Source organism: Schistocerca serialis, chromosome 1 (assembly GCF_023864345.2).
Source record: "Schistocerca serialis cubense isolate TAMUIC-IGC-003099 chromosome 1, iqSchSeri2.2, whole genome shotgun sequence".
Classification (NCBI taxonomy): Eukaryota; Metazoa; Arthropoda; class Insecta; order Orthoptera; family Acrididae; genus Schistocerca; species Schistocerca serialis.
Window position 1 is genome coordinate 1,036,104,814 of NC_064638.1, and position 16,801 is coordinate 1,036,121,614.

The 16,801-nt window shown below is 41.8% G+C and overlaps 1 protein-coding gene across 1 annotated transcript in view; it reads left to right on the top strand.

Annotated features, from left to right (window-relative positions):
• Positions 1-866: 866 nt before the first annotated feature.
• LOC126414355 (frequenin-1) overlaps positions 867-16,801 on the top strand; it is a 284,481-nt gene continuing 268,546 nt past the window's right edge. The window contains exon 1 of the mRNA XM_050083339.1: positions 867-960. Within this exon, the coding sequence (XP_049939296.1) occupies positions 897-960 (64 nt within the window). The 5' untranslated portion in view covers positions 867-896. The remainder of the gene's footprint in view (positions 961-16,801) is intronic.

Consider the following 16,801-nt stretch of genomic DNA (forward strand, 5'->3'; position numbering starts at 1 on the left):
TTTCTATTAGCACTTGGAGCTTTGGTACTTCCGCAAGAGACCTACGACAATTTACAACTGTTATAGCAATGGTTCCTGTATCTACACAAATTTGTTGCAGTTCCTTAACGGTGTGAGCAGTGTTTACGTGGATTGGACCTGATTCTCTGGTCCAATTGAATCGATCATTGACTAGAAATGGTTATGATCGGCTGCATGGAGACCTTTTGCAGCCGTACATGGACAACCGAAGATTGTCATGTCACTGGGCCTCAACCGTTCCTATTGGTTTGAAGAAAATTCTGGCCGGTTCGGGCAAGCGGTTTTGCCACCCATCAAAGGTTTATGGGACATAATCGAGCGGCCAGTTCGTGTACAAAATCCTGCACGGCTACACTTTCACAATTGTTGACGGCTGTAGAGACCACATGGATCAATATTTCTGCAGGGTACTTGTCATGAGCCCATGCCACGTCCAGTTGCTTTACTACGCCTGGCATAATGAGGTCAGACATGATCTTAGGAGGTATTCCTTGACTTTGTTACCTCAGTGTATAGAAAACAATATTAAAGATAATCAAAAAATATCGCAGTAGTTATATGGGCTTCTCGCAGCTGTTAATTCGGAGCTCCCAGTCGTTCCCTTAATGGGGCCACATTTAAGAGCCGTGTCGCACACTCGTTGGTCAGACGGCGCGGGGTCTGAATTTTTGGCCCCCGCGGCCGGGCTGCGGGTCTAATTAGTGCCGCCGCCGCCCCCACAGCGTCTTGGCCGCCCCTTTCTGTCGCCCCGCCGCCCCTCCTCCCCCCGCCGGGCCGCAGTGCGGCAGGGCGCATGCGCGCGCACCCTGCGTTGGCGGCGTCGCGACGCTCAGTCGACGCCGATCCGCCGCCCGCGGGCACAGCATGCGCTAGCCATGGGCAAGAAGAACTCCAAGCTCAAACAGGACACCATCGACAGGCTCACCAAGGACACCTACTGTGAGTAACCTCTCAGCACGCACTGTCGCCATCCCCTGCACCCTGCATGTAGCGAGCCTGCCGGAAAGCGATGTCTGCAGTCGCCCATTGTTGGGACCGCTAAGCCTACAGCATTAAACTGTTTAAAAAAGTCGGCTTCATTTTCTAGATGGCTAAATTTCGAGCACGTAGCCATGCAAATTCCATTTCTACCATTATTTCGTCCACGTACTCGTATTTTCTGTCCATCTTCCAAGTAACTGGAAATAGTCGATCAAGTTGTTAGTGGAATAGTTCGAATTTGCACGCCTACAGACGCGAAATTTGATCAAATGTTTATACCTCCGTCGAAAACTTGAATGAATGCATATTTGTGTGATTCGTCAGGGGCTAGATTGGCCTGCACGGTAACACCAGAGAATACTTAAAAAATTTCAATCACAGGAACTGCAAACAAGTCGGTGTACATCTCGCAGAGTCCTTCAGTATTCCGGATTCGACGTTCCAATAGAAGCACATTGTAAGTTATAATATTAGAAGCTTATATCGCTTGATGCGAAATACTTTATTTCATGACCCGTTACGACAGTAACTAGCAGTCATCTTTAGATTCTCAGATCTCCAAGGAATATGACTACACATCAGTCTTGTCGACATACTGAGAACATGCTCGAAGAGACATATGTGTAGTTATATTTCTGGGAGACCTGAGAATCTGAGGATGACTGCTAGTTACTGTAGAAACTGGTCATGAAATAAGCTCTTTCGCATCAAGTGATCTGGGCTTCTAAAATTATAAATTACAACGTTAGATCGCCCAACAACATGTGTAAATTATTTAGAAACATATTACTCGAGTTTGCACTTACTACTTTTAACGATAAAATTTACAAGACGCTTCCTATGACCCTATTTTATGTTCATTAGGTGTCCATTCGCCGAAACGCATCAGGAAATTAATAAAATGTGGCAGATATGTGTGTAACAAATGTTTAATTAATTTATATAAGTGCATCTACGACCGCTGCATCTCATTTCACTTTAATGGAATATATTTCCAGTATTACTTGCTACTACATCTCTCCATATGTTTGCGACGTTAAAAATATTTCAGCTCACATTAGAAGGATGAGTATGTTAGAGGGGGAGGACACCAACTTAATTCCCGTGTCCCTGGAAAAACGGTACGGTTCAAAATGTAATGCAACATGCTCAGGCGTTTCTGACCAAAGAATATGGCTCAGATGGTGTCGCAATAGACAACGTGCTGCTAATAGCACTTTTTTTGGAATTCTTAGACAGCTAAATTAACTGAAAGGTAGAAATATGTAGTATTGGGAGTCAGAGGTGGAAAAATTTGCAGGAGACAGCAATTTGTTTGGCGCTTTAATGCTGCCTCGTACTGTTCAAAGTTTAGAGTCACAACTACTCTGAACTCTGGTATGGAGGACGCGACTCTCTTGTAATGATTCTTTACTATCAGAATGTGGCTGCTCTCGAATTGGCTTTTTAAAGCAAGTAAGGACAAACCAAGACAATGAATTTGTTTTGTATAGAAATGTGGGTTGGTCCCAAATATGAACCCTACAGCATGACGAGAAACACTTTCTTTTAACATTTTACAGTGTATGACAACAATATCTTTCGAGGATGCATTGATATTAAATGTTCATGGTTACCTTTCCACATTAGTTCTGAGTAAAATCTACGTTTTCAAAAACTGTCTCCATAGTTATCTTCCAGAATAGGAAACTCCTTAGAAAATGTATCAGGTTAGCTTGGGTTAAGGTAGTAATGTTCTGAGACAGTCCGAACTCTAAAGAAAAGGGATTTTGTCTTGCAACAGCTTTTCAGTTAGCTTAGGTCAGGCTGCGAAGTGAAGACACAGTCTACATGTAGATCCATAGAGACACGGTACGACGTCGTTCCGTTAGTGCAGGTCAGCTAGTCCCAAGAAGGCATTTCGTTGTTACTGAGCTGTCAAATGGTTGTGGAGATTCTGGCTAGAAGAAATACAAATGAGTTACGGTTGTCGACTATCCGCTCATGAATAATTCATGCGTATTGAGTACTAACGACATAATATTACAGCGTAACCAGAAAAGGAGGATCGAATTAAGAGGCGTCATGCTATTTTTGAACTGACAGGTCAGTGGTAGAATGTTACGGAGACTCTCAGGCATTTTGAGGCATAGCCTTATAGCGAAGGGTTACAGAGCAAGTTGGAAGAACCAATATTCACTATTAAATGTATAACGTACAACTGTCATCTTCGCACATCTATCAGACTATAGAACCATATAAAATAATTAATATTAAAGAAATATTAATTAAGAAACTTTAAAGGATATGCAGGGAAGAGGGACGCACAACTTCTCCGCGGCACATTTGCGAATGAGAGAACGATGGTACGAATTGTCCTCATCCATGCGATCTTCCTTTAGACAGGTACCTTGCTACTGGTTGTGGGCGTACTGATCTCTCCATCGAGTAACAGCTTCTGGGCAGCAGATTCAGTAATATAGTAAACTGTGCTGCCTAGAGCTGGTTACGTAAAAGACTTAACATGAGAGATTCTAAAATTACGTGAGAATTTTTTTTATCATATTTAAAACTGAAGACTAGAAATTACTACGATAATTTCAATACTCACTCTCTGTGTTTCATACGTCAAAATGTATGGAAAATATCTCTAACCTCAACATGTTTTACTATTAATTGTTAGTTTATGCGACAAACAGTGGAACTAAAAGTAATTGTTCCATTTCTTATCGAATGAGTTCATTTAAGTCGCGGGACTGATTCCTAGTTATTGAAACTCAAGTCGTTAATATTCCTAATCCACATTTTGAGGCGTCAGGCATTTGCTGCTGAGTTAACTGCAAGGCTATAAACAAAAAAAGTGTTATTTCACACAATGACGTGAAATTCTGATTTGTTAAAATAAATTAATTTACTTTGACAGCAATGGTTTCTATTGGAGAGGTAGGTTCATAAAAGGTGTGTTATTTACTTTTCTCCATGTGACGTGTCGTTCTTCTGTATATCCCAGGAAACCGTTTCAGTTTCGGAAGAGGAAATACTACAGAAGTTGGGTAGGGAGTGAAATATGTTAAGAGATTGTTGAACCCGACACTGGGCACTGTACTCGCCTGGCAAAAGGTATGACTTGTAGTTACTGTAGCTCTGTGTGTCTCAACAGTCTGGTACCAGTCGTTCAGTTGGACGCTTCTTCGACAACTTTAGTGTCCCTAACCAATCACAATAAGCTTAACGGGAAAAAGGGATCCACAGTTTAAAGTTGAATCCGAATCATGTGCAGTTCCTTATATGTCATTTCATTATTGGGAAGTGAAGGATGGGTTAAAGGCGGGCTGAAAATTTTGTAGTCTGACCAGGCTTCGATCCCACGACCTTTTCGGGTTCAATGGAGGCGCTTTACCATCAGACGACTAGGCCAGACGCTGTAGTGGAATTTTAATACATGTGAGGAGTATTAGTCCAGTCAGCCCAAGGGGAAATGATATCAGCTATTCCAAAATAACTGTGCATACTACATTGCCATTGGACGAAATTTTTGGGCAAATGAATGAGTGAAATTAAAATTACAGTTTCTTGCTTACTGAGCCATGCATTGAATGAATTTAACCTGTAGAGAAACTTTAACGGTGCCCTTTCTGGTGTACAGCCGAATTGTTGACTCCATTTTATACATTTTATGCGTACATCTCTACTTAGTACTGCGAGAGAGAGAGGGAGAGTTACACTTTTAGGCGAATACGTGAGAGTAAGTTAGAAAGACTGACTAATACAATGTATTCCTGCTGCATATGGTATGTCAGACAAGTACTGAGTGATCAGACTGGGCGACGTTCAATTTCCTATTTTCAAATAATTCATAATAATTTCGGAATTTCACCATCAGTATTGTGAAAATGCTTTAGCCCAGTCCGACGATTATACAACATAGTTTGTAACACAGGGACCATTAAGGACATTGACTTAAAGGTTTCAAAGAAGATATACGATTCGTGAAGGTGTTCGTTTAATAAGTTCGACAGCGGAAGAAAGAGAGAGAGAGAGAGAGAGAGAGAGAGAGAGAGAGAGAGAAGAGAGAGAGAGAGAAGTTACTCCACAGACAGACGCCGCTATAAGGACGCCTGAGTAAGAAGGTGAGAAAGGATTTTCTTACAATTTAGAGCGTCAACTTTCCAACATGAGTCGATGAACGCCCTACTCCCACATACGTCTACAAGTTGAGGATTATACAGAGACGTAAGGATGGATATTTTTTTCCGGTAATCATCCACGAATGGTATGGGAAACGGGAAATTACACAGGAATCTTTTTTTCTCCACCACAGATCATAAGTTAGCTTGCAAAGTAGATATTTAAATGAGTTCTTAAAGAAAAAAAAAGCAGTCACACAGTCACACAGATAGGCCGTAAATTCTTCAGCTGATAAAAAAGAGTGTTGATATTTCCATTGCAGTAGTAATTGGAAACAGTCAATCGTCCAAATAACTGGATGTAATATTTAGAATGGATATGGAACTTAACCATCACATATGCTCAGTAGCGTGATTCTAGGAAAATGCAATGAGTCTACAAAGGAGTTTGCTTACAAACCAGTAGTGAGAATAACCCTAGATTGTTGCGTAAGTACGTTGGACACGTTCAATATCGGACTAACAGGAAATAATGCACGTATACAAAGAAGTGCAGAACGATTGATCACAGGATTGTTGGTCACATCCAAGAGCGTCACGGGGATGCTACGAAAAGGAACTAACAGACCACTGAAGAGAGACGCAAACAGTCCAGTGTAATCTTACAAAGTTACAAGAACTAACTTTGAGTGAGGAATTTTGGAATATACAACAACTCGCTAACTATCACTCCTGTAGTGACCGCGAAGATCATACTAGTCGCAGGACGCACACAAGGGTTGAGAATCATTCTTCCCACGCTGCATACACGAGTAGAAAGGGAATCATCCATAATAACTGGTACAATGAGAATGTTGTAAAAACAACAAATGACCCGAGCACAATGACGTAATGACTAAAACCATTTACTTTTAGTTTTTTTTCTCACCATACTGCCTGAAATTTTAGGACGTAAAGGATATCAACTTTACAGTTAGGGAATATGTCCTTTTGAAAATTAAGAAATTCGATATTTCACGTATTACATACGGTACATTGTAGTATGGCGTTCCTATAAGATGTTCATAGAAAGTTATAATTAGGAGTAGTGCATCTAAAAACAGTTAAACAGTGATGCGTAACCTCCAATAAAAATCAGATGCTCCTCAATATGTCAGAAGCTTTTGAAATCTGCAAACTTGATTGGTGCTAATAGGTCGTCATAACTTGAATCTTTATTTTAAGTAGTCTCTTCCTTTAGTAGGCCTGTCTTAAACTTGTATCCGAAAGAATGGTCTTATATCTCGGATGCTGTAATGAAAGTTTACTCTCACGAGCAGAAAATAAAGGATGGAGTATTTCTACAGACGAAACCTCAGTCTGCCACTGACACGCGATATCTAGGATTTCCTCACTAGTGTATTTATTCCTGGAAGTTCAGTAGGGCAGTAACGTAGCAGTTCCTATCGGTCATAAAAATGAAATACGATCGCCAGTTCGCCCCATCCCCGGGGTAACTCATCCCCCACGACCCCCGACAGACTGTCTTCGATTGAATCGCGGAACTGCCATTTTTATGGCTTCCGCGGGCTGCTGCAACACTTTTTGGACGTTCAGAGAAGTTCCGGAGCATTTAGGTGTTTCTGTAATGTTATCTCAATTTCTTTCGGTTAGTGAATGTACGGTGCGGCCAGTAAAAGAAGGATCACAACAGAGCACGCTTCTAAAAATTACAGAACAGATCGATACCGGATACATTTAACAGTAAGGTACATTAAGCGATTCTCACTTGATTTGCTGGTGCTGAATATGCACGGCCTTCCTGGCGATGGAAACTTTGGGTAGTTGCTGAAACAATACTTTATTTCATATAGACTCTCGTGTAAAAATTGTACACTAGTATGCCATGACTAAAATATCAATGAATCACAGCTGGAAACTGTCAATTCATACTAATTCTTAGGAGTAAGTAATTCAGTGGGTATGAAATAGGTTGAACAGATAGACTCGGTTGTTTTTAAAGTAAGTGGCTGATCTCGGTGCCTAGCGAAGATGCTGATAAAATGCAAACATTCTGCAAATGAGACTGCTTACAAACTCTTGTGCACCAGTCTCAAAATATTGCACAGATGTGTGAGGCAGATATTAAACAGGACTAACAGGGGATATTTAAGATATTCGAAGAAAAGCAGCACAAGTGGTGGCACATTTGTGAGAGGGCGCGACGGAAATGCTGGAAAATCTGTTTGACAGAGGGCTAAAGATAGACACGTTATCTCGCAAAAACCTACTTGTAAAATTTCAAGCTATAGTATTGATTGACGAATCGATAAACGTACTTGAGTCCTCTGCTTATAAAATGGTTCAAATGGCTCTGAGCACTATGGGACTTAACAGCTGAGGCGATCAGTCCCCTAGAACTTATAACTGCTTAAACCTAACTAACCTAAGGACATCACACACAGCCATGCCAGAGGCAGGATTCGAACCTGCGACCGTAGCGGTCGCGCGGTTCCAGACTGAACCGCCTAGAACAGCTCGGCCACTCCGGCCGGCCCCCTGCTTATCACTCCCGTATGGACTGCAAAGACAACTGCACACTAACAGCAGAGTCAACGGAGGCATTTATTCGCCTAGGTGGAAAGTTTATAAAATTATGTCACCGATTTCGATTGTGGAAACAATTATATTCAGATCATAAAACATTGTTGTAGGGTGTAACGCTTGTTACACTCTGTAATGATATTTTATGATCTGAAGGTGACTGCTAAGTAGTATCCGAAACGTTATATGATGTTATAAACTCGCTATGTAGACAAATAATGGTAATACTGAAATTATTTTAAGCAGTTGTCCTGCCAGCGATCCTTACCTGATTCGAACCGGAAAGTGCCTAACATGTACAATACTAAATACCCTCTTCCATGGACTTCACAGTGATGAGCAAAGAAATAAGTCACTAGGTTAGTTATCCTCATCTACACTTTTATCATTTCAGTCAAATTTAATCTGGTCTAGTACAAGCTACGTTTATTTACACATCAAGTGTTGAGTACATATACTACAGCACTCTGTTCTTATTTGGCAGACGTTTATTTTTCTTACAATCTTTCTTCGAAATTTCGACGTTCGTTTTTCGATCAGTGACATCTCAAAGCTAATTTTGAAAATCTATTTTTTTAAATGTCGTACGGCTTTTAGAATTCACACTTCATGTTCTTCAAGATGTAAGAGGTCTCACATTTTTTTTAAATTTAAGTCGCTACTGTGTTCCAATTTGTGTCAGATATTTCGATATCCGTCTCAGAATATATCATTGTTGACATATGGCATCTTTAATGTAGGTGTTTTATACGCATTCTAGTCACAGACTGCGCAATTTAGAACACGAACATTATTTAACGTAACAGTCATATGACATATAGAAAGAGAAATTTTATTCAACAACCGTGATTGCAGAGTTTACGATGAGACTTACTGCCAGACAGTTTCGGCTATAAAGGATGAGTAATGGTTTTTCTTAGAATAAATTTAGGTAATAAGCAGAATAAATACAATAAATCACACACACTTAAAGGTTCTCGAATCAACTAAACACCTAGACATTAGAATTACGGCCAAATTTAATTGGAAACATCACACAGAAAACATTGTGGGAACTGCGACACGAAGACTGCGTTTATTGGCAGAACACTTGCAAGGTGTAACAAACCTGCTTAAGAGATTGCCTTACACTACACCTGTCCGCCCTTTTCAGCAGTATTACTGCACGGATGGAATCTTTACTAGACGGTTTGGTGGTGGACGTCGGAAAAATAGAAAGAAGTGCAGCTCGATTTGTGTCACGGATATGATGCAACGATCAAGGTGTATGGTTGTTTCGGGAGTGAGAGAGAAAGTAATGGAAACGCTAGTCGATTGAGAAACTGTGGCTCTCTTTGGGGTGATAGACTTCGCCTTTAGGCCAGTCCGGTGTTTGAGTTTCGCTTGTCACTAAGTGTAATTTGTGAGTCTAAGCGACTGAGAAATATGCGTCTGCAGTGGGTGAGACAGATGGATACCCAGAAGTAACCTACACCCGTTGAAGATCTACTACGCGATCCGCATGATTAAAGGCTACATGCGACATACGAGTCACTGTCGACTTTTTTAGATATCCTCAATGATGCAGGAACTTTGGAAATAAACTTGGATATTCATTCACTTTTGGGTGATTTGGAAATTGACTTAAATTCATCTCTTGTCCTTTCGTTCCTCAAATTATAGACTGTAATGAAGTAGTGCCTCACTGAAATCCTCTGCTTCCGAGTGGAGCGTGCTTTATCAGCCTCAGTTGAAAATGCTCATTAGTTTTAATCAGATAAATACGTGTTCCTATATTTTTTATCCATCGTTGTTCTAGGCGTAGAATTTTTCCGATCGGTACTCTGACCAATAATTTCGATATTACCATACCCTACAGTCAAAGCTATATGTGTTTGTGTTAATTAGACATAAAGGCGTCTACTTAAGTAAGGAGTGTGAAATTAATGACAATAGTTCTTTGAGATCGTTCTTGGATGGAAGCACTTTGTTTTGGTGCCTGTCTCCGTGTATGAGCAAATTTTGACGATGTACAACGGAGACACGAAGGAATGCTTTGTGCCGCATTGTGTGTGGAACATTACCGCATTTTACCTGTATATTACGTAACAGGAAAATATGCAGTGATCTGATATACAGCGGAGATCAAAGCGAAGACCAAAGTGGCAACAGCAATCTCGTTAATGTCATGAGTATGCCACTATTGGGCCGTTGACTAACGAGATTCTCCGCGCAAGAGCGTGATAGGCAGCAGATTTTACACAGAACGCTTTACGAGCTATTCCCAAAACAATACTTATGCGTTTCATTGCAGAGTTACTGTGATATATGTCCGTTACAGCGTAACTGATATGTGCTAGTGCAGGTGAGGGCACAGGCGTGCAGTTTCCACAAAACCTAGTATACTGTTTCACCAGTATATATAACGACGCTAATTAAAAGAGGTATAACGTGAAGAAAAGTAGTTTTGTAATTCATAAAAGTAGGTATGGAACCTATCGGTAGTTAGATCGCTTTGATGGCAGATGAAAACTCTTTTCTATCCTCTTGTCGTTCTCAACAATAAAAATAAGTACAATTATTGCCTTAACAGTAATAAAGTGTGCAGTTAACGCCGCCAGGAAAATCAGTTAGTAAGTATCAAACAATGGAAAACGTATGCAGAATTGCTCAGTACCACATAGGCCTAATACATTTCGCATGCTGTGCCTGAGGTACTGGCATGAGAAGATTATTGATATGTTGACTGGTTCTGCAATAATAATGATTCGGATTTGCAGAAACGTCCAAATATAGAATCAAGAACATACACACTAAAATAAAATTTTCTCTAACGTAGGGTCCACGGCTATAGCCGTGGTGTCTTTATGCAGTAACCGTGAGAATTGTCCAGCGGTCAACGTCTAAGAATCTTATTGGATGTATTGGATATGTTCAGGATTCTAGTCCCAGCCCGAATATACAAATACCGGCTTCCAGCTGATAATGAAGTCGAGCGAGATGAATATGAGGACGTGTTTTAAAGCAATGCCACTGTAATTTTTTCGCCGTTCTTGTCTACCTGAGATAGCCGTCCGTAATAACCACTTTATTGACGATCAGACGTTCCTCTCCAACATTTTCATATAATTTTCCTTGGTGACATAAATTAAATGGATTCAGAGACGTCAAAGTACATTTGAGACCTCTCACATTAGTTGAATTGTTACTGAGAATCAGAATTATTAATTATAGATTAAGGAGCAGAGGAGCAGGTGTAAGCATTAATAATAGTCCGTAGTAGAAACCAGCAACCCTGGCAATGAGCTGTGATATATGGAATATGAAAGTCGTCACTAGCTTAACCTGGAAGACTTTACACATCACCATAGCAATTAATTCTGCCTAGTTGCGATCCTTCTTGGGCCCCGCTTGTTGAAACTGTCACTTTCTTTTTTTCTATACTGAAAATAGAGTAGACTTTCAAGTATTTGTAAAAGTGAAAAACGGATATGTTCAGGATTCCAGTCACAGCCCAAACAGTAAAAGTGACAAACGGATAGTTTCCCTACGTATGTTAACGTTTTTCATTATATTAATTATAGATAACTAATATAAGCAACCAATCAGTTGTGATTAATTATTACATTCTGTAGCAATTGGTTTTGTGCATTTGGTTTTGTTTTGTTTTTCTGATGATCACGAAATTCTCAGCTTACTTTTAAGTTTCTGAGCGTGCCAAACGTCAAACCTTTTACTATTATCACTACTGCCCGCCGTGAGGTCCAACGCCGCCTAGTGGCTTTAGGAACTGAGGAAAGCATACAGGATGATTCCGTGATGATGTTACAAAGTTCCAGAGATGCACGAGATAAGGGACGCTGGTCCTTAAACGACCGAGTCTAAAGTTATAAGCGACAGTAGACTCTTCTGCAGCAATCTCTTTGCTTCCCATATTTTGGGAGGAGGCTGTATGCACCAAAACAACCAGAAATTGTGTAATAAGCAACTGATCTGAAATGCATACCTTACGAGTTATGAGAAGAGATGTTTTTCACAGTAGCAAAGATGAACACGTGCTCACAGCTCTTAAGATATGCCCTTTAGAGTCCATGTTTACTGGGCACTGTTTTGTCGTTTTGGCCTGTACTACATCCTCCGAAAACATGGAAAGCAAAGAGCCTACAGTAGAAGAGGTCCACTGTCATAGGTATTAGAAAAATTTTCTCCTATAACTTTCGACTCGGTCGTTTCCAGACCAAATTGGTACATCTACCCTTCACCATCATCTATAAAAGTTTATAACATCATCGCAGAATCACCCCATAAAAGCGATGCGTAGATGATATGGGCGATGGTAATCGAAGGTATAATGACAGCTGTGGACAACGTCAACAATACTGTAAACCATCTTCCCCGACGGCGATATCTTCTTCTATTCGTATAACTCTCCGTGTCACATGGTTACATCGGTTTGAGATGAGTGTGAATTGATGTTTATGTGTTGATCACCAAATTATCCTGATCTAAGCCCCATGGAATGTGTCTGATACGCTTACGGGCGCCAGCTACGTGCTAACAAATCACCTGGCCGTATTTTACGGGAATCACGTATCCCTTGCATACACATCTGGCGCCTCATACTGTCGGGAAGCTGCCAAAGACTTCTCGTATCCAAACGGCCCAAAATCACTACTGTACCGCGCTACAAAAATGAAAGATCACGATGCTAACAATGTTTTGCTTCATCTGTGTATCACGGTATACAATGTACTTGTAAATAAAAAGAACCTTGTCCGGCTGCACAAATACAGTTGGATTACTGGAATGTTCCATGCATATGGTAGCCCAGTGTATAATTGCTTTGCTGGAAGTCGGTCACTTGGATGCTGTCGATAGTTGGTTCAATAATGTGTTGATTCTTGTTGCATGCTTTGACCTTCACACTACTCCAAATATAAAAATCGCTGAAATGGATAGGTTAGCGGAACGTGAAGGCCACAGCTCTTTTGAGAGTGTTCTTTTAGGTGAGGAAATAGAATACATTACTTCCAAGAGCACATACGCTTCATGTGGGGTTGTGCCGTTAGGCTGAAGCTACGCGAAACGTTTTTCTTTTGGCCCCGGTTGGTGTACGAAGGTCTTGAAGAAATGTGCAATGTGACACGCTGAAATTTTAATTTTAGTCTGTGTTCTTCCAACGTGGGAAGAAATACGTGTTGCTACATCGAATATTTTGTCTGGCTCTGAGCACTATGGGACTTAACATCTGTGGTCATCAGTCCCCTAGAACTTAAAACTACTTAAACCTAACTAACCTAAGGACATCACACACATCCATGCCCGAGGCAGGATTCGAACCTGCGACCGTAGCAGTCGCGCGGCTCCGGACTGAGCGCCTAGAACCGCTAGACCACCGCGGCCGGCTCGAATATTTTGGCCGAAAGGGTTAGGCTTATCTTGGTTGACCTTCGACAGTCCGTCCACTTTATTTTTGCGATTGTCGGCCTCCGAGAGTATACGTAAAGCCGTAGTATAAGTAAAATTCATTCACCAAACAGCGCCTCCAGCTATAGTGTGTTTGTTAGTGGTCCGTCAGGCTAATAGTGGCTTACCACCGAGGATATGACTTTAAACTCATAAAGGTGCGATTCTCAATTTGTCGTATAGACATCCAATAGCATTTTCTGTGGTTTTCTTAAGCAACTGTAGGTGAATGACGTGGACTTTTACTTAAAAAATGCCATGACCATTTGCCAATTAATTCCTTGTCCGGTCTCTAGGAGCATCTCTAACGACCTAGATGTCGAAGGAAATCAGGGCTCTTACTGCGGTGTTGGCTATTTGTTGTGCGCACACACAAAATTCCTCAACCCATTCAAGTACATGAAATATAGTAAAATTTTGTACTCGAGAGGAACAATTTTAATCTTCTTTCATTTTCGCTAGTTTTAGCCTAGTCTGTTAATATAAAAAATTTCTGTTATTGATATTCTAATTATTTCCTTTCTCTCGGTTTTTAAAATATAGAATTACATGCTGAAACTTACTAATGAATTCTTTCGTCAGATGTTTGATATGTCTGCAATATACCTGCTGCAAGAAGTTCTAAAATTAAACCGACGTACAACTGCAACGTTGTGTAAAATAAGAAGCAGTCCAGTTAAAAGTTCTAGAATAAATTGGTTAAACAACAAGGAAGATAATGCTATTTGCTGAGGGTTTTCCCGCGGTTCGTATCCAGAAACTATCGCAGTAGTAAATATTGCTGATTATTGTGAAGAGAGATCTAAGTTACAACAAACTCTTCTATGCGTTTCTTGAACTATTATTCCCAACCTTGGGGAACTGATAGCTTCTTCGGTATCATATATTAATAACAATGTCTGCCTTACTTGCCTTCAACTTGGTGAGTGCGGCTCCAGTCTTTTTCCTACGCTTGACGTTTTATCTGCTTCTACATGTTAAAATAGATAATTTGGTCTGGCGATATATATATCGACCTTCCTCGGCACCAATTTGAGAATCTTGTTTCATCAATACGTATCTCGTCTGAATGTAATGTCTACTGACTTTATAGTGTGCTTCATACACTGACGCTAACATCCTATAGCATACCACACGATCGCTGTCATAAGAAGGATCTTAATTTTAAAGGAACGTATAGTCTTCAAAACGTTATTCCGGCCGTAACTGTACGGTTACTTATGGGATCTGAGTCACTAACACCCACTTCAAGACCTCCCATGATGACAGAGTGGCCGTCGTTCTACGCCTCCCTTCAAAAGGAATACCTGAGAGAATGATGTCATTCGAAACAGAGCATTAGTTCAAATGGACAGTGATGACGAAAGGATATCCGTTGTGTTCGTTTAAAATGATTTAACCAGTCGTTCACTGAAACGATTTGCGAAAGCCATGAAAAATGTTCAACTAGCACATACGGGTGGTAGTAGTGATATATTCGAGTGAAGAAATATAAAAAAATGTAGCGCACCGACAGCGTACAGTAAGCTTATGAGACACATTAAGTTTAGGATATCGACCAGGACGGGTTACAGGAAGTCTTCGAAGCAATTCTTCTTGCTTTGTTACTGGTCTTTTCGAACAGTTACAAAGTTTTATCAAAATGCTCCATGAACTTAACTTGGAATCACTGTAGTGTTTTGTTCCCGAAGAGTTAGGAGGATCAGCGTGATAGACTGCAGAACTATTTTATTGCCTCGAATGTACTGACTCATGTTAGAGACAATAAGGAAAAGAACTGAGAGTTAATGGCACTTACAGACGGATATAGGTAATAATTTTTCTATCGCTTCATATACGAATCAAACAAGGAAATCGAAGACTAAGAATGGTAGGAGTAATCTAGGACAAGCAGTGTATAGTACTTTGCCTATTATACGAGGGGAACACCAAAAAGTAAGTTACACGTCATTATCGCAGGCCAAGTAACTCCAAGGGAATGCTGAACTACAAAGCGACACAGATTTTTCATCGTAGTTACGAGATCTCTGTAACAAACTATCGTAACCTTCTATCAATCTTTCAGTTCCTTGATGGCGGTAAGCCGCTATTTGGTGAAGGTGTCATTCCAGAACGGTTGCGTGAAATTCATCATCACTGGACGCGGCAACGCGTTTATCCAAGTAATGCCTGAATTTCATGTTGAATATGTGTGAAATTGAGACGTTTTGCCCACAAGAATCGTACTGTCCCGCGTACTTAATCTTTGGACAACGTTTCCACTTGCCACGCCTTTTCAGTCGCACACAGTGATGCATCTGTTATCGATATCGCAGCAGAATTGTGTCTGCAGGAAGCCCGGAACGTGTATTCTCTTCTGACAACGCGCTACTCTCGCTGTGCTATGGTCTTACGACATTTTTAAGTTATTTGCCGAGACTGCTACGTATATGTAAATGTAGAATGGACGATATTGTACACTCCTGGAAATTGAAATAAGAACACCGTGAATTCATTGTCCCAGGAAGGGGAAACTTTATTGACACATTCCTGGGGTCAGATACATCACATGATCACACTGACAGAACCACAGGCACATAGACACAGGCAACAGAGTCGGCACTAGTACAGTGTATATCCACCTTTCGCAGCAATGCAGGCTGCTATTCTCCCATGGAGATGCTGGATGTAGTCCTGTGGAACGGCTTGCCATGCCATTTCCACCTGGCGCCTCAGTTGGACCAGCGTTCGTGCTGGACGTGCAGACCGCGTGAGACGACGCTTCATCCAGTCCCAAACATGCTCAATGGGGGACAGATCCGGAGATCTTGCTGGCCAGGGTAGTTGACTTACACCTTCTAGAGCACGTTGGGTGGCACGGGATACATGCGGACGTGCATTGTCCTGTTGGAACAGCAAGTTCCCTTGCCGGTCTAGGAATGGTAGAACGATGGGTTCGATGACGGTTTGGATGTACCGTGCACTATTCAGTGTCCCCTCGACGATCACCAGTGGTGTACGGCCAGTGTAGGAGATCGCTCCCCACACCATGATGCCGGGTGTTGGCCCTGCGTGCCTCGGTCGTATGCAGTCCTGATTGTGGCGCTCACCTGCACGGCGCCAAACACGCATACGACCATCATTGGCACCAAGGCAGAAGCGACTCTCATCGCTGAAGATGACACGTCTCCATTCGTCCCTCCATTCACGCCTGTCGCTACACCACTGGAGGCGGGCTGCACGATGTTGGGGCGTGAGCGGAAGACGGCCTAACGGTGTGCGGGACCGTAGCCCAGCTTCAGGGAGACGGTTGCGAATGGTCCTCGCCGATACCCCAGGAGTAACAGTGTCCCTAATTTGCTGGGAAGTGGCGGTGCGGTCCCCTACGGCACTGCGTAGGATCCTACGGTCTTGGCGTGCATCCGTGCGTCGCTGCGGTCCGGTCCCAGGTCGACGGGCACGTGCACCTTTCGCCGACCACTGGCGACAACATCGATGTACTGTGGAGACCTCACGCCCCACGTGTTGAGCAATTCGGCGGTACGTCCACCCGGCCTCCCGCATGCCCACTATACGCCCTAGCTCAAAGTCCGTCAACTGCACATACGGTTCACGTCCACGCTGTCGCGGCATGCTACCAGTGTTAAAGACTGCGATGGAGCTCCGTATGCCACGGCAAACTGGCT